Genomic DNA, 19,010 nt, shown 5'->3' with positions numbered 1-19,010 from the left:
ATACTACAGGGAGCTGAGTGTCATAGAAAAACCCATGAGGAAATTAATTCTGCATTCAAAGCATGGTTTGAATAGCATGCAATGAACAAGGTCCGAGGCCATACAGTGAACGACGAGGACAAAACAAAATATTGATTAGCTGCTCACTCAGTCAACATCCATCCATTTAACTGAACAAGGCAGGGGTCCTGTGGAAAAGATAGTACATGATTATGTAAAGACTATCATAATGCATATGCACAACAGGGATGCATTAATGTTGCTAGGGCAATCATATTAGCATTCTTTTAATGTAGTTTTTGTATTTAATTTCTTAAACAACAGAAATTCCACTAAGTGCAACCATATTGACTTCCACATGGTTAATCAGTAGGGTTAGAATGTTTAGATGCACATCTCAGATCTCTGCCAGTTCAATCAATAGAGTAAATGATAGCAATAGTAAGCTGTCATTCTCTGTGTTGGTTAGCCACGAGAGGGAGATGAGGCACACATTTTGCCAGTGTATTTCATAGCTATTTGCTGACAGCAGAGAAATGAGACTCAGGAACCCTGGATCGATGCCAGCTTCTGAGGGGAGGGTTCTTGACTAGCCACAGACCCTTCTCCCCCTCAACATCATGCCTGAACCTTTCAATTCCTGACCCCACCAGTCTGTCCTCATCCCAATCTCCCCTAACCCTGTTCACCCCTAAACCCAGCTCCTTACCCTTCAGCCCTGTACTCAGGCTGTGTTCGCCTAGTCCTCCATATTGGTTAGGGCCAGCAGATGGAACACAGAACAGAGGAGATGCAGTCTCTTTGCTCTTAGTTCCTGTGCCGAGCACCACAGCAACCCCAAGGAGGAGCAATAACGGGGAAAAATCCTGCTCAGCCTTGTACCCTAGGCTGAAGCATATTTTAATACAGATGCAATCCTCAGAGAAGATAGCTCTCAAACTCTAACCTGAAACTGTGCAAACTTAGATTTTCAGAGGGTCATAATCTGTTCAAATCTGGCCAGGTTTTCACAGGGAAGGCAGAAGGCACATCCCGGGCACCAGAGAAATTCCCAGGCCAAATTTCAAGTCCCTGCTTCAAAGCAGGGATGTGCTAGAGTTTCTTAATGAAACTGTTAGAGTTTAACATATTTTCCCTTAACCTCAGCCTGAGAAACAGCTAAACCATTTTTAATGAAGTTTTAATTCAGCCTGAGGCAGACACCTAGTGTGGAAAACTTCAGCCCAACTGGTTAAAGTTTGGCTACGTTATAAGCAACTGAAAAAATATCTTCTATGAAGTGTCAGGGAACCTTGGGTGTAAGCATCGCCACTTGTGCCACCTATAATAGTTGTAGCTTGTTGGTTTAAGCAGGATAGAGGGAGTTGGAACTCTTCAGTTTTATGCCTGGCTCTGCAAGCATCTCATCAGCCTTGTTTACATTATAAGAATTAGGTGCATTAACTTTCAAGTGGTCTCCTCAGTACAATGGTAACACATGCCATGCATTCATATACAAAAATGTTCCCAGTGGTGCAAAGGCAATGCAGTCATTGATGGATTAGCCTGGATTCAAGCAAACAAACCATCCACACAGGCAATACAACAGTGAAGACTTGCTGAACAGAGATCCCTAGTGTGAAAGCCTCAATGGTGCAGTCCTCTCACTCCTATCCCAGGAAGTGACTGGTGAACTTTAGATGGCCTTTCTGCACTCCCATGCATAAGGTTCAGGTTGGCTGAAATATGCCAGAAGCCCTTTCAAAAAGTTATCCAGAAAACACTGCTTCAGGAGGCTTTGCTGGGAACTGTGATAGGTACCCAGAAGACAGTGAGGCTACAACAAAGAACAGTGCTAACATGGATGTAGAGCAAAGTTACAGTGGACATGGACTCAAAACACCATGACTAGTGGGGACAGATGGCACCAATAATTACATCGGTACGTGAACTGGTGAAATGGCACCACCACTTCAATTATCTAGCATAGAAAGAATCACGGTATAACTCTAGGTAATTTGCTTAGCCTCTGAATCTCAGTTTCTCAGGTTTCTAGGGATGGCAGCTTTATTTCTTCCTCCATGATCGGACATGTCCCCACGCCAGTCAGCGACAACTTCGGTAAGCACCATTGCAGTACATAAGCTAGTAGCGGCTGTGGGACACCAGCAGCATCCGTGCTGTCTGTGTCTTTGTTACCCTCAGAACTGAGGTATCAGGTAAAAATCACCACTGCCTGTAGAAAATGGTGCCAGTAATCAATACCACTGCCCTATAAGTCATAGTTTCATGCAACCAAGCAATTTCCTCCTCATTTCCCTCTCTCCCGGTGGGCCATACTCACAATGGCTGATTGTCTGAGTGGCACCACGCACAAGCACTTTGAAACGGAAGTGTCCATAAAATGTCTTGTTTAGAACGTTAGGGGAGCTAGGGAAGGCAGTTCTCAATCTTAATTTTCATTTTCCATTGTGACTATATTGACAAATCAGTATTTTATCTGCAGCTGCTGTTGTTGTGGCCTTGGAGGTGGGGGGTGGGGTGGGGGTCCCCTCCACACCTGTAGAATGCCTGTGCCAGATAAGGAGAAAAAAAAGAGGACTCAGGATGACATTTTTAATGAGATCCTGCAAGCCAGTGCTGCAGTGAGCAAAGGGCATGGAGGGTGAACATTATAGGTAGCTTGGAAAAGGAAAGAACAGGTAGGAGAAAGGCCCAGGAGTCCCAGCAGGAAAAGGAGAGAGAGAGAGAGAAACCAGGACATAATGGGGCTTGTCTTGCAACAAACACAGATGCTACAGACTCTTGTGGACCTACAGGTTCAACAATCATGGGTGTGCCTTCCTGTGCCGTATATGGATAACTCCAGTACAGCACCTCTCTACATCTGCCCTCACCCATCCATGTGGCAAAAGGGCTACGTCCACTACACCTATCACCACATCCCTGGGGAACATTAAGGACAACCACAGCTTCACATAACTGACCTGTGAAAGCTATCGTTGCTTTATGTACGGATGAAATGGACATGAATGTTCCTTCCCCTTGTTAAGTTATGTTCCTTTGAGTTATTAAAGTTTTAATGTATTTGCTTTTAAACTGAGCAGTTTTCTTTGCACTGATTTTGCTACTGAATAAAATTATATTATTTGGAAAATAATTCATCTTAATTAGTTCCCCACACATGCTACAGCATGCCTACCAATTTGGAAAGCAACCATTTGTTACTTATACAGTGTCACACTCAGGAGCAGTGACAAAAAAGTGTAAGAATGATAAATGTACAGCAAATATTACATAGTTAATAGGGTGCACTGACAGTGTCATTCATTGATGTAAACCAAGCACCACACAATTCCCAACAGGCTCCAGGACCAGATAGAACACAGTACACCACAACACATTACTGTGGCTTACACTACTGTGCTCTTTCAAAGCCTGTCTGAGCTATATAGCTCCATATTGATCTCTTATAATAACTCTTGTGTCTAGCTGTTCAAACTCAGAAGACAGCCATACCACCTCTGCCACAGCAGTAAATTTTCTCCCTTTGCTTCACAGATATTATGCAGAACACAGCAGGCAGCTATAACCATTGGGATTTTCTTCCACTGAGATCCAATCTTGTGAGTAAACAACACCAGCATTCCTTCAATCTACCGAAAGCTCATTCAACTGTCATTCTGCACCTGCTGAGCTGGTAGTTGAATCTTTCCTTGGTACTGTCGAGGTGGCTAGTATACGGCTTCATGAGCTGGGGAGCAGGTGGTAGGCTGGGTCTTCCAGGATTACTACCGCATATCAAGATCACCAATGGTAATCCGCCTGTCAGGAAAGTCCCTGATTCTAGCTTTCTGAACAGTTCTGTGTTCTTAAAGAGGTGGGCATCACCACCAGGAACCTTGAATTGGTTCGCTATATCCCACAGCAATCTCTCCCCTCAAGAAGTTCTCATATTCCCCACTGATTCAGCTCTGGAGAATTGTTGTAAGTGTTGCAAGCACAGGTCGCACAATAATGCAGAGCTACAGAGGCTCCCCATGCTTCTGTCAGAGATGGCAGACGGATAGGGGGACCATGTGGGTTCATGGGTTCTCTTTAAAAAAAGGTGCAAAAATTATGGGATATAGATAGTTGCATGCTGGGAAGCTGAGCCTTGCTCCCAATCACTCCTGCATGACTTTTCTGCCTCATCATGCATTGCTCAAACTTCCCAAAAGACAATGTACTGGCCAGTTGCATATTGGGATGACTACCCATAGTGCGCCACATTGTGCATTGGCACAAGTACTCCTGGCAAGTATGTGCAGCGCCACCGCAAGGAGCCAAGTATTCACATGCACTAGTGACAAACTAACTGCGGGAACTTTATGCAGATGTAACTCTCATTGACCAAAGTTTGTAGTGTAGACATGGCCCGAGAATCTTGATGATAGTGTTATGCAAGATAAAAGTAATATTTACATACCTGATGTAATGTTAATCCTTGAACTACCACCCCTTTCTGGGTATCTTCACGGACAGCCAGCGGTCCTGAATTTACTAGCAGGTCACGGATCTGTTCATTGTAGACCTCCAGAAGAAATAAATTAAAACAAAAACCAAAAAAAAAACCAAAAAGACACCTTAAAAATTTAAATCCAACTGTTTTGAGAAAATTACACAGGAATCATTTTGCTCCATTTTCATGTGTAATCTGTTTATTTTAAGACACTTGAACAAAAACAAAAAAACAAATTCAGAGAGAAAAGTTTCAGCCAACTCTCTTTCCCCAGGATAAATGCTCATCTGGAGAGTATAATTTAATCAGAGATTTACTATTTGTAACACATACCAATTTATCTGGACATCATACTTTGCTTCAATTGAAATTCAATGCTGTATATACACATCTACTCAAGTCTTATTTCTTATTCTAAGGAGTTATATTAGACTTTAGAATTTGTAGCCCCCACCACAGTCTTTATGTGGAATGCCTCTTTTCTACTATTCACGAAAGCAGCACTCTATCAATTGCACTGGAAGAAACAGCTGTGAAGTGCAAGCGACACAATCTTGTCACTGGTTGGTCATACTGTGGAGCATGATGGGGAGAGGAAGAGCTTGTATGTTGCAGCAACATAAACCTTTTTTGCCAGTGAAACACTTGGGTAGAATGTACTGAAAGATACATTTATGTCTAATACACATTTGAGCACATCTGTATTGATCCTACACTTTTTCTCTGTGCTCTCACAGGAGCTGAAAGATCACATTGTTTTCACTTGCTACAGCTGCTTCTCCTCCTCCTGACAGCAATGATGAGAGAGCAATGTGTAAGGGCATGCCTACACTAAAAACTTAAGTTGACCTATGTTAAACCACTGCAGTAAGTTAACCTATGTCCACACTATCCTCCTTCTGTAAGTGGTTCGTGTCTTCACCCAGAGCACTTCCACCGACTTAAGACTGTCAGTGTTGGGGGTGAGAGTCCAGGTTCTTGGCTCCGCCCAGTTCCCCACCAGGAACCCATCTACCCCACTGGGAACATGGCAGCCACCCGGAAGGAGCAGCCTGGGCAGGAGTGGGGAGTGTCACACCGGCCCAGGCTTTCTTGTCAATTTCACGACTGTCAGTGTAGTAGGGCACTTACACTGGCGGGAGCAAGGCTGTAGTGTGGACATTGACATAATTAGCTGCCTTATGTTGACCTAACTCTGTAGCGTAGAACAGGCCTAAGAGTAGCATTTTGATGGAGAAAAGAGGTTCAGATGGAGGAGGAAAGGGTCAAGGACAAAACAATGGAAGGTGGTGGGAGTGGATAACTCATTCTCCAAACCACTGACAAAGAAGCTTCAATTGAAATGCTCTTATCTTCAAATAGCTGTTGTCCGAATCCCACTAGAGATAACCTTTCAATTTAAGTACCAGTGTAGCAACCTCAAACAAAAACTTGAAAAAGATCTCATAACTGAAAGGGGAAATATTGAGTCTGAATTACAGTCAAGTAATTCTGTACTATTCATAGGCATTTCAGTTATGCTCAGCCCTGAAGTTATCAGCCACTCAAGGATATTTTGTTGCACATAGTATCTGTGTTTTATAAGGAGCTGCAATTAAATAATTTTGAAAATACTGGTCACTGGAGTGTTCAATGAAACCTTTACAAGAAATTGATCTTACTGGGCGGCATCCTATTTTAAGACTTTACCCTACAAACATCTCCAAATTGAGCACAGTTCTGCTCCATCTCTATTAGGACATCTCCCTTAAGCAACCAGTTTATGACACTCCTTAATATTTGCTTCAGACAGGTTTCATTGTATTTTATGTGTGAAAATATTCTTCACTGATAGCAATACACAGAATACAGCTGTTAGCTTACCTCTAGATACGAAACTGCAACAGTACACAGTTTATCTTCTTTTATTTGATCCATGCAATTGTAAAGGTCCATCATGGTTAGATACATCACTCCGGGTTCTTTAGGTGAGCCCAGCATCGTGTAGGTCTTTCCTGCTCCTGTTGCACCATACGCAAGCACTGAATTTTCAGAAAGATTAGTTTAAAGTACGAGTACCATATCACTACACCAATTATGAAATCTACTATAATCTCAATCTCTTTTTTTAAATAGACTAAGTCCTCGTGTGTGTGTGTGTGTGTGTGTAAATACAAGACAAAATACAGTGAATCTCCTGCCTCTGACTGCAAGTGATGAAGCTGTAACTATTCAAAAATCATTTTTAGCAGCTAAGTGAGACTTCCAGAAATTAAACACAATTTGGTCAATTGAAGGAGACAAACTGAAAAGTTACCTGTACAATTGTATCCATTTAAAAAGCCATCAACCACAGTTTTGGTGGTGTGTTCAAAAACTTCTAACTGAGATGAATTTTCATCAAAAACAGCATCAAATACAAATTTGAGATCCTTGTTTTTCCTCTTGTTAATATCCCTAAATCTTATTTTCTTCCCATGAAAGAAGCTCACTTCTTCTTCTTTTGGATCAAATACCAGCATATGCTTGTCTACAACATGAAGCACCTTGCTAAAATTGCCATCTTTTTCTTTTTGATTCTCTGGACGGACACGGACCACCACTCTCACATGATTGCAAATATCTTCCTCGGTAGCAGTAGACATGATGGTGCTTTGGTTTAAGTCTTCTTTGCTGCCAAGAAGAATTCTTCAGACCAAGTAACTGAAAGCTCTTCTGTAAATAAAAACAATTATGAGATGGTTTTAGAATTCAGACTGTAGGTACAGCTTTGCAATTAGTTTATGTCCAAGGCAACAACATCCAGCAAATGCATAAGACCAATTTTCTAATTTTTTTTAAAAGCTATTTCATCAAGATTTAAATAGTACATTTCTTATGGTTTTAAGATCAAACTATAGCCATTTTCCTTTTCATAGTATTCAAAGAATATTCTCACATTTCAAAACCTATAAAGTCCAATTTTTTAAATACAGATAAATTAACTTATTGTTAAAAAGTTATGTACATTACAAATATACAACATGCTAGTTAAGAGCTTGACACACACACCTCTCCCCATTTGTGTACAGATCACCAGATTATCTGATTTCCTAAAAAGAATTATATATTGCTAAACTATTAGCCTCAACATATATAGTATTCCCTCTCCCCTTCCCCTTGCAGCCCAAGTTTTGTTTTTCTGTCAGGTTTAGATAGGTTATAGAAACCAATCAAAGGACCACACAACCGCTCAAATTGAAGCTTGGCTTTTGAACTTTGCTGATGCCTGATGTTGCATTATTTGATTGATATATATATATACATAATACACTACATGCTAATGAACCTCTGCTGACCAGTACATATGTAACATTTTATATATAAGCAGTTTAAAAGTACATCTTACAAACCAAGTTAAGCATCAGCCCGTTCCTGAAAACTTGTGATTTAAAGCCAGTGATAATCAGAATTTGGGATAAATCAGCATCTTTGGTTTTCTTTTTTTGTTGCCATTTTATCAGTCAGCAGTGATCAGAAATAAAAGTAGCAGGTTCTTTTTGTTGGTTTAATTAAATTTTTTCTTTGTATGAGTGAAAGCAATGGAAACTGAAACCCTATGTATTTGTGCAGCTATTTGCTATATACACTTCCCCATTGTGCTGCCAATATTCTTCAAAAAAAGGGATAATACCCATATCACAATCATTCAAGTAATTCAGTATACAGTCTTTGGTTCACAACCTTACACCAATCTTGGACTGGCAGGTTTTTTCCCTACTTTAATCTCTGTTTATTTCTTGGTCTCTTAAGTAGCTCCTCCTCCCCACTCACTCACCAGAAACCTATCTGCTGCTGTAGTAGAAGTGGGGCAGGAGGGGGAACATTCATGGTTGTTTTCCTTGCCTGAACTGAATGCCATAGCAGCAGAGGAGAGTTTCTAAGGCTGTCAGACAGCTAACTTATGCCTAGAGCCTCATGAAATTCTTTTAATTTTTCTTAAACTTATTTTTTAGGAATTGTGTTATTTTGTTTTATTCATTATATCCATGGTGTGGGATGGAGGCAGAAGCCCTGCAGAAGTGTTTGTAGAGCAAGCCCATCCAACATTGGTGACTCCTGTCCTGTGGGACTGGGCCTGGCTCCCTGTTCCAGGTGTTGCAACCTGGTACACGTGGAGGGATATATGGGCCCAATATCTGAGTGGTGCTGCAATCCTGTGTGCCAGGTCACAAAGCCTGGAGTGGGGAGCCAGGCCCAGACACACATGAGCTGATGCCACCGGGTGAATTTTTCATTTCAAATTTGCAAAAACCACAGGGTTCTACTTATGCCCCAGTCCATTTAGCACAGACAAACCCATGGGCCCATGCCAAGCTTCATGCAAGTCAATGGACACTGCGCAGAGCAGTTTACAAGAATGGGGCCTAGGTGTGCAGCCAGTATGATGACCAGTTGTCCTGCTTTTATAGGGACAGTGCCGATATTCTGAGCTTTTTCTTATACAGGCTCCTATTAACCCCCATCCCAACTTTTCACACTTGCTATCTGGTTACCTTAGCAGCCAGCCATATGTGAACTGCTCTCACAAATAACTACGTTACGTCAACATTGCAAGAGGGAAGACGACTTTCAATGAATCTAAGATGCACATTTGCAGTAGCAGGGTAGAACTACAGTCAACCAATTTTCTCACTCTCTGCTCTTTTCTTCAGTCCTATGCTTCCAAGTACTGCTAAGACTACAGACTACACAAAACATAATATAGATATCTGTCTAAGACCATCAAGCCTCAGGCCAAAATACATTAGAGAATATTATTCAGGATGGATTGATTTAAACCACCAAGTGGAAAGCCTTAATTTATATCAACTGACTTGTACAAATTTGAAAAGTTGATTATTTAGTTTTTTTCTAAAGAAAGGTGCATTCTCATTGATTTATATAACCATTAAAATATGTTGATTTACAACTAAATAGAGCCTTAACACTAGATTTGGTACATCTTTTTGGTATTTAAAAGGTTACACTATAATTATATACATTTATTTAAGTAATAATATACTTAATAGCTTCAGATTCTTATTAGTTGTACTTTTTAGAATGTTAAGCAAGATATCATTCACCATTTTCTATTTACTAAATAATTAACTTTTTGATCATGATGTGTATCAAACTGCATTAGGATTGTCACTGGAATTTAAACAAACATACAGAATAGCACATAACATTTATTTTTATTAAACAAAACAACCTTATGTATTTTGGATACATAATCTTCTCTCATCAAAACATGTTTCACATTTACAACTAAATAATAAGAAGTGTTGGACTTAACATATTTTGTATTAAATTCAGATTTCATTTTAAACAGGTTTTATTTTTAAAACGAAAAACTTATAATTTAAACAAAATAAAGTCTGATTTAAATAAAAGTTGATTTTTATTCATTCTGATAGTTTTTAAAAAAATATTTATTACTTAAATAACTACCATCTCAAGACAAATTTAGGTGATATAACAAAATATGAAGTCTTTACATTTTAGGAAGAAAAGAATTTTCTACTTCCACTCCCCCCAAAAAACTAAAAAATGTGTATTTATTCTTGATTTCTCTACTAGGTCTTAAACCTCCCACCCCATGACTTCAGTAAGAGAATCAAAGATATTTGTTAGCTTATTAAACTAAAATACTTGTGCTGCTGAATTAGATACTGTAGAAAGCCCACAAAATCCTGCCAACCATAGGGCAGAAATCAAACACATTTTAGCACAGTATTGCAAATACCACTTTTTACCTTTTATGTAAGCAAGTATCTTTGGCATCTGAATAACAAAAAAGGCAGCCCATAGAATATTAGACTCTTTACATAGGAATATGGCTCCAAATTTGACTGTGGAAACACAGGTTGTGAAATACATCCAGCTATACTAGATAAGTTTATTAACTGAATACTTATCTTAAAACAGATCACCAATTAAATGATTAATGGTAAATAAAGAGATGATGCTAGGAAACAGCTTCAAAGTAGTTCAACTAGCATAGGATCCCTCAACACTGGTGGAAAAACTAACTGGATTAAAAATAACTGATGAACATTAAAGACTGGCTATTTGAAAATGAATTGATTTTTAAAAGCTGTATATTAGCTTTTCTGTAGTGTAGATGGGATCTACATATAGGTATATTTAGCTTAAAAATTCACAGCAAAAAAAAAATACACTTGCTTACTCATCAATGATGAGATGAAGGGCACTAAGCCATTGTTTAGTTAAAGCATTTATTAGAGAGTTTTAGCCCTTCTGATTAAGAATAAAAGCATGCAAATGTGAACCGATGCAATGCTGTTTTCCTAAGGCCTTGTCTAAAGTAGGATAAAAGGTTTTTTGTTTTTATTTTAAGTTGTTAGATAACATTTTAAAAGCCTAATGTAGAAAAGGCAACTTATATTTTAAAAAACGAGAGTCCTGTAGCACCTTGAAGACTAACAAATTTCTGTGGGCATAAGCTTTCATGGGCTGCAACCCACTTCATCAGACGCATGAAATGGAAATCACAGATAGGAGGTATATATATACATCCAAGGGTAAGAAACAACAATGGGGACGGCAAGCGCTAACAAAGTCAATTCAGTTAGAATAGATGAGGCCTATTCAGACACTCTCACCCTCTAATCAATTGTTGTGAACACTGACAATTACTTCTTGTAATGAGATAACCATTCCAAGTCCCTATTCAGACCCAGTCTGATTGTGTCAAGTTTGCATATGAGCTCCAGCTCTGCAGTTTCTCGCTGAAGTCTGTTTTTTAAGTTTTATATTTTAAACACATTATCTGGATGTGGTCTAGGTGACCACAGATTTCTATAGTTTCCGCTCATGTGGGAAACTAAAATAAATTGGAATTTGTTTATAAAGCAAATTCAGGATTGGGAGTTTATACAGGAGTGTTATTTCATCATCCTGAAAGTTCTTCTGGGACAGGGCTGCTATGAATCCCACACACCATATATGTTGAGTATGGTACAATGTGAATGCAAACAAGACAGATAATATAAAGTAAAGTATCTTCCAGTAAAATACCTCAATTAAAATTGAAACATTCTAAATGATTTTAAAACACCCAAAAGTAGTTCCACGCTTAGTATTGTCAGAATTCCTCAGAAAGCTTCAGTAAAAGGAATTATTTTTGTACAGTTAGTAAATGATTGCTACTGTATTTCTCAACGAGTCATTTACTCCAAGTTACCACCATGTTATATGGTCCAGTAAACCCTAATCTTAGTTTCAACAGGTTTTTAAAAAAACCCATTAAATATCACTTCACATTAAAAATATAGTGGTCTTGATTTCTCCCCTCTATTACCATTAAAGCATCTGAGTATAAACAAAAGCCAAACAAAATATTTAACATAGAATCAATATAAAGTTCTAGTGGTCCGGTGGCAAAAGTAATTTACAGGAGCACTGTCCACTTGAACTCTAAACCATTTCAAAGGAGTCAAAGGTACTACACCTGTCCCTAAGTACTTCTATTTGTTTTTGCTTTTAAAATCTTTGGACCTGATCCTTCAGGGAGCTCCAAGTTGCAGATTCCCATGCCTCTGCAGAGTTCCTTGCAGGACAGAGCCTTTCAGAACTGTTTTTCTGTCACTGGGTGAAAAGGCCACACAAATGACAGGGAAAAGTGATTATACAGGGGAAAGAAGGAAACTAGCTTTAGACAACTGGTGCAGAAAAAATAAAGAGAGAGAGCACTGCATCAGTTCACATTTGTATACTTCTGTTCTTAATCATAAGGGCTAAATCTCGGGAATAAATATTACTTGAACCACATTCAATTCAAGTAAATTGTGAGGCGAGCATTTTCCTTCTACAACGACCTCACAAGTTACGTGGGAAGCAAACATTTGTCAGGCAGAGGGGCAGGTTTTAAACGGGCACCGTCTCTTTAATTCACAGCACGTTGCTGAGGGATGACGACGAAGCCTCTGGTAAGCGAGATGCGTGTTTCTCTCGCCCCTCCCAAAACACGCCGCAGCCCACCAGCTCCCGTCAGGGGGCACGTAGCGCCCACCGGAGAGCTCGGGGCCAGCTTAACAAAGGGCCAGGGCCAGGGCCAGGGCCGGGCACCTCTCCGGGCGGTGGCTCCAGCCCGTCCCCCCATCCCGCGCGAGGTGCCGGCGCGGGGGGCCTGGCCCGCCGGCCAGGGGGAGGCTGCCGCGCGGGGAGCGTGGGGCTAGGGGAGCCACACTCACCTGCGGGCCGTGGGCGCCGCGTACGCCTGCCCCGAGCCGCACCCGCCGCCTCCTCCGCGTTCTGCCCTTCTCACGCGCACCGCCACCACGAAATTCAAACACAAGCGGCCCGCCTCCCCTCGCCACCTCATTGGCCCGCCTCGCCGTGACGTTAGCAGCGCGCCCGCGCCGAGGAAGAGCCGGCCTGTTTTGAGCCGAGCGGGGATCCGTCCGAGAAAACTCGGTTCGGCCCGGGGTAGGTCGCGAGGTAGGCCCGGCCGAGCCGTCCTGTTAGGGAAACGTGCTCGGGCGCGGGGCTTATTCCACTGGTCGCTGGGGGAGGGGAGGGGAGGGGGGTGTTATCACGTGACGGTGAGAAAGGGGAATATAATTCCGAGCCCCGCCCCCTCCCTTTCCCCCAGGGCCCTGTTCCGCCGGGGGGTGGGAGGCCGGTTTCCTACCGGGCGGGCCCAGCCGTCCTGACTTGTAGGGAGCAGGCACCGTGAGCCAAGGGGTGAGTGGGAGAAGGTGCAGCAAGCCCCCGGGTGGGGAGGGGGCGGATGACGCTCGGGGGGGGGCTGCATGCCACCTTGTACTGCATTTGAATGAATACATTGCAAAGAGTTGTACAGGGAGTGGAGCAACTTGGCGAATATCCTGGAAATCCTTCTACCACGTTTCGCTTTAAAACGACTGTCCACACGTAATCTTTTTTGCGCTGTGCATTTGTCTCTACATGTTGCATACAGAGCACCTAGCACGTCACGCCCCTGTCGAAACCGGGGATGCCTGGTTGAGTGGGAACGTGTCTGCATGGGTGCTAGCCTCTCTTCTGGCATGAAAATTAATTCAAAAGGAAGATTAGAGCAGAGTGGGGAACTAACAATAGTTTATCATGCCAACAAAGTATTACTGGATTGGACTAAAACTTTACTTAGCCGTAATGATGAGTCGTGACTGGCACTTCTGTAGTACAGCTGGGAGGTGTGTGGGGGCTGTGTGTGTACAAGTTGGTGTGTGTGTGTGTGTGTGTGTGTGTGTGTGTGAGAGAGAGAGAGAGAGAGAGAGAGGTATAGGATTGAGGCATATGTTTTTATGCAGCTGCAAGGTAGGTGTGGGAGCAGAGCTTGTGACGCAAATGACAAATACGTGTAGGGGATAAAACCCCAAACAGTGCGAAACCCTGACCTGAGGAGGTCCTACATGCCTGCCTCTGGCAGATACCCGAGGTGTCTTTTAAATCTTTGGCAACACTTGCATAGTTTTTCATGCCAATAAGTTATTACTGTATTGAATTACTGTAATGAGGAGGAGTGTAGGTTTATGTACAGGAATTGGCAGTATGCAACTGACAAGCATATAAGTGGGTTTGTCTGCAGTTGGCAGGCTTGTGGATTGGTGCTGTGTTTTTCAGGGGGAGCGTTAGTGTGTACTATATATACGATCAGCGGCTGAGGCAAGGATCTGTGTATGACTGATGATGGTGGCAGGGGGAGTGGGCTGTGCACAGTTGTGGGTGATCGGGGATGGTGCCCTGGGCGGAAGTGCGGGAGCGTACATTGGGCTGGGGCCTTGGGCAAGATACATAGGGCTGGTTGGAGACTAGTGATGCAATGTGGGTGTTGAGAGAGGGATACACGGCGTTGTGGCCCAGAGCAATTGGGGAGATCCTGAATCGTTTCCTGGGGGCCGCTACCCTGTGGGCATTTAAATCTCCCTGGACACTCAGGGATCCTCACTGGAGGCAGGTGTGGGCCGCTGTCGCTGCAGCAGCAACATGCAGGCAGAACTGAAGGTACCAGTGCCTTGTTGCAAGGGGAGGCCCGGCCAGCTCTGGTCAGGCAGGGCTGTGCAATTATACCCTGGGCTGCAGAGAAGAGAGAGGGGCAGCGGCGTGATCTGCAGTGAGTACTGGGCCCTTCCGACTACCAGTCTCCCTGGCCTGCCGGGGAAGAGGAGGAGCAGCCTGTGGAGGCCTCTGCTCCCCCACAGCCTGGCCCGGCTGGAAGAGGGGGGTTGGGGAGGCCGGCTGGGCCTAAACCTCTCTCAGGTTTGGAGACTTCGAAAACCTCCTTATAGACCCACAGCAAAACAGAGGCCAAGTAACCTTCCCTTTTCAAGGAGTTAACATCCCTCACGGTGTTTCTGTCTCTTCCCCCTGGGCTAGAGCACCCTTCTCACCCGCCTGCTGTGGGATTGTGCTGTATGCCCCCAAACACACCCCCACACACTCTCCTGTCCCCTCCACGCCTGAGATTTGGGGGGTATTGCAAGTACTAAGTGTTCCCTTGCTGAGGTTTGACTCCTGTTCATTCACTTCTCTGTACCGGAGGGAGTATCTGACTGCTACATCTTCTCTCCCTAGTTGCATTTTAACAAATTACAGCAACATCTTCACTTACAAACTCTCAGTACAAACAATACATCAACATACTAATTGACATGAATAGTAGAAGAGAGATGACTCCTGCTTTTTAAAACAAACAGTTGCCTAAAATGAGTAATTTATCAACATATTTTCCTGGGATGATATGAATTGTGTTTGAGTAATATGTATGCATAACATCTTCCATGGTTCGTATGACTACATAAAGCAATTCTGGTTAAGGATGTGGACAATCAAGTGATTATTAATGTTGGCCCTGATCTTGAAGTGATCTCTCTGGGGGTACAATAGTCTGTTTAGAGAGAGCTCATTGCAGGATCAGAGCCATAGAGTGAATTAAATAAGGAGACAAAGTCTTTCATAATTTTATCTCCAATATTATAAATTTTTCTTGGCCTGCAGCTACAGGGTGTGATAAGCCAATTGATAGTAGCTATTAATTAGTATCTTGTAGGTACTTTGATCCATCAATAACTTTAACAGTTTCTGGAGAACAGGAAAATGTCCGATTACAGAGAATTTGCCTAATTTATTTATCTTTTAAAGGGTGGAGCTATTTAATCATTGGGGCCTAGAGTAAGATGAGGAGAACTTTCCTAAAATGATGGTTCAGCATGTTCCCATTTTGTGTCAAACAATACAGATGACTGCATGATAGGTGAACCTGAATAAATAGAATAGATAAAAAGTGGGTAGATAATTGCATCATGGTATTAGCATTGCCTCCATTAATGATGGAAATACACTATGGCATATTGTCAGATGGCCTTATGTCTGTGTTTTCTTTTTTGCATGGTAAGAGAGCATATGAAATGTGGGACTGAAGGAGCTATTTGCTCAGAAAACAAATGTAAAATTCCTGTAAATAAAAGCCGTCTTTTTACCTCTTTGCTGCTAACTGCCAATTCATTCTTTTATGACGAGAAAAGATTAGCCTAAAGAATACAGAACTGGACTACTAAAATGAAGATAGGTGTATTTTTACTAATTTGTCATCTAGGTATGACTTAGCATGAAAGAAGCATATATCATGTTCACAAACAATATGAAACTAATGAAAATAACTATTCTTGGGCAGACAGTCTGATGTTTCATTTTTCACCCAGTGTGTGATCAGTTGATGTTTTGAAGTATGAAATTGGTTTACATGATGTTATCATGCACTGATACAAATGTTTGTATTCATCATAACGTGATTCTAGCATCATATTAAATCCAACTCCAGTGTTTGACTCCCCTCATTTTCCTATTTTAACTGGTTACAGGGAACGCTATAAAATTACTTGTGCTGCAGTGTACTGATGTTGAAAGCATGCTAACCATTGGAAGGAAGGCAATGCTTTTTTAAAGTAATGAAGCCTAATTGGCTTTACTTGTATACTTTATGCTCAGATCTGATTGCATATCATTTGTACTACCATATACTTTTAAAAAAAAAATTAGTATCCTCAATATGTCATGCCATAGTCAATCATAGGCTAAAGCGGAAGGAAAACTTTTATGGTAATACTTAAAGAGAAGCATTGTGGCTTGGAGAATGAATATTGGGGTTGGGAGGGCCTTGGAGAAATCCTGAAAGGAGACCAACACTGGAGGTTCTAATGTAGACTATGTATTTAAATTTCTACCAATGTAGTTGTGACATTGGCCTCTAGGGGAACCAGGTTGAGATATCTTAAACATGGCAAATCTGCAAAGAATATGGCCACCCTAAATACTGGTGGGTTTCCTTCCATAAGCTATACCAAGCCAGTACCAAACAGCTTCTAATCACCTCACTAGTCATTCAGAAGACAAAAACACAGTTTTCTTAAAGCTATCCAGCCCTTTGGCATCTACCAAGACAGCCAAGTCAAATATGATAGGAATTACTGAAAATCTTGTCAATCATATGTTTTAAAAAAAGTTATACCAGTTCCAAAAGATCGAACACATTACCCACCTGGTCAATGTATATTTCAGATCTTACCCAAATATACACTTGCAGCCAATTTTTATTAACTAATATTTATTAAAAAAAGGAAAGAGAGTAATGGTTAAAAGTTAATTGTACATACAGTGATGTAAATAAAGTTCTTAGGTTAGCTTCATAGTAAAGATGATAAATGGCTGGGTTGTAAAAGTTCTTAATTTGTAAGTCTCTGAAAATTACCCAAACAGGTTGGGGGTCATCAAGTCCTTGCTTAGAGTTTCCTTGTTAGAAATGAAGCAGGAAGTGAAGACCAAATAATGCATGTACAGAGTTTATTCAAATTCTCCAATGAGAATTAGCAGGGTGATTCCAGACTGATGCTGGGATCCCAGTTTTGCAATCCAAACTTTCCCTGACAAAGGTTGAACAGATTTGAGATAAAGAGGATCAGACTTCAAGCTTCCTTTATAGTTGAAGCAAAATGGGTGCTTGCAGGTAGCTCAGTCATGTGGGTTTTGATGAAAGCCAGCCAACAGTTTGGTCTTTACTCTATTTGTCCTTTCTCAGACAATACAGTTAGCAATAGCCATATAAACAATCAAGACATTTCATAGATATTTCCTTGTGTGGAGAATAGTAATGCATATTGTCCTTTTAAGTAAAACTTTCATTTCATAGGCATGCATCAGTAATTAGTTGCATTAGCACAGTTATTAGACAGTTTACTTAAACCTCAAAGAAAAATACAGACAAATGGTATTATTACACCAAAGGTTCATCTAGATGTTAATATTCCCTTTTGAACTCTTAATCAATAGAACACTAGTAATAGACAGGAAAGAATTTTATTTATATTGTTAACCTCTAACAAGATACATGTAAACAACAACACATAACCCAACAATACACTTGCATATCAAAGCTCTAGTCTGTTTATAAGGAATGGCCCTCATTCCCATTTGTATTTTCCTTTAATATGTCTTTATAGGTCTGATTTGGGTCATGCAGCTTGCACAGTTGCTTGCTAGCCCTTTCTGACCTACCGTCACAGTAGTGTTTCTCTGGGACTTTGTATTCTGGGATGTGTTACTGCTTTTTTGTTCTTCCATTTCCTTTCCCAACCTGTTGTTTAAAATGCTCATTTTAAAATAATTTCCAATATTTGTTGTTTTTCCAGGTTGGCCTAACTGCAGTATGGTGCGGTTTCAGTATCTGTCCCAAGTCTACAAACGATTGCTTCTTTCCAGTTTAGAAACTAGCTCAATAAATGTAGGTGTTTGGGCCAGAAATATACATTCTTCAGCAGAAAGACTGGATGTGACTTATGAATGTGGACTTAAAGAACAAGCGATGCATAACCATGAAGCTCAAGAGCTATGTCAAAGTGCAGATGATGAAGATTGTAGAAGACTACACATACCAGTGATGGTGAAAGAAGTTGTTAATTGTTTATCACCCCAGCAAGGGCAAGTGAGTTAAATGATTTCTTATAGTCACATAGAATTTTTTTTCAAATTTGAATTGTCACTCAGTAGTGTCCTAAGATAATTATTTATCTGGTAGATAGAAAAAAAAAAGCACTCTGTAACTTGTGCCATTAAAACTTCTACTGTATTAAATTGATTTGTGATTCAGATTAAGGTTTTATTTTTGCAATCTAAGATTCTGTCATCTTGTACTCCTGAAAATCAAATTATAGTTATTTGTCAAAACTACAGTAAATGTTTATATATTCCCCTGCTCCTGTATCCAGTCCTGACAGTTGGGTCACTTCTGCTCTAGAGTTGTGCTTTCTATCATAGGTAGCAGGGAGTTGTCAGTTAATGAACTTCTGATGAAATAGCTGCCTCTTGTAGGCTTCAGGGCGTGATGCAGGACATATGTTCAATTAGATCTTAAACTGAATGGCATGTATAATTATGGCAGGTCCTAGGACTCTTTTATTAGATCCCATTTCCCCCCCCCCCCCCCGGTTCGTGAAACTCAGTGGGACTTGAGCACCTAATTCCCTTAGGATCCTTTGAAAACAATCCTGTG

General features: G+C 41.1%; 2 protein-coding genes across 6 annotated transcripts in view; one reads left to right on the top strand and one right to left on the bottom strand.

Moving 5' to 3' along the window:
* The window catches only part of KIF18A (kinesin family member 18A), a 103,737-nt gene extending 90,947 nt beyond the window's left edge, over nucleotides 1-12,790 (bottom strand). For 3 of the 4 annotated variants that reach the window (XM_067532049.1, XM_067532050.1, XM_067532052.1), the window contains exons 1-4: nucleotides 12,697-12,790; nucleotides 6,777-7,174; nucleotides 6,344-6,501; nucleotides 4,448-4,552 (exon numbers count right to left, since the gene is read on the bottom strand). In XM_067532049.1, the coding sequence (XP_067388150.1) occupies nucleotides 4,448-4,552; nucleotides 6,344-6,501; nucleotides 6,777-7,104 (591 nt within the window). In that variant the 5' untranslated portion in view covers nucleotides 7,105-7,174; nucleotides 12,697-12,790. Of the gene's footprint in view, nucleotides 1-4,447; nucleotides 4,553-6,343; nucleotides 6,502-6,776; nucleotides 7,175-12,696 lie in introns of those variants that run through there. The other variant, XM_067532053.1, reaches the window with a different exon arrangement.
* An 84-nt stretch (nucleotides 12,791-12,874) lies between these two features.
* METTL15 (methyltransferase 15, mitochondrial 12S rRNA N4-cytidine) overlaps nucleotides 12,875-19,010 on the top strand; it is a 188,735-nt gene continuing 182,599 nt past the window's right edge. Inside the window, exons 1-2 of one of the 2 annotated variants that reach the window (XM_067532056.1) lie at nucleotides 12,875-12,943; nucleotides 18,151-18,443. In XM_067532056.1, the coding sequence (XP_067388157.1) occupies nucleotides 18,168-18,443 (276 nt within the window). In that variant the 5' untranslated portion in view covers nucleotides 12,875-12,943; nucleotides 18,151-18,167. Of the gene's footprint in view, nucleotides 12,944-16,009; nucleotides 16,062-18,150; nucleotides 18,444-19,010 lie in introns of those variants that run through there. The other variant, XM_067532055.1, reaches the window with a different exon arrangement.

The sequence above is a fragment of the Emydura macquarii genome, unplaced genomic scaffold, assembly GCF_026122565.2.
Source record: "Emydura macquarii macquarii isolate MOO-44397 ecotype Brisbane River unplaced genomic scaffold, CSIRO-AGI_Emac_v2 contig_3240, whole genome shotgun sequence".
NCBI classification, from domain to species: Eukaryota; Metazoa; Chordata; order Testudines; family Chelidae; genus Emydura; species Emydura macquarii.
The sequence above is the reverse complement of the archived record's forward strand: the minus strand, read 5'-3'. Positions and strand labels throughout refer to the sequence as shown.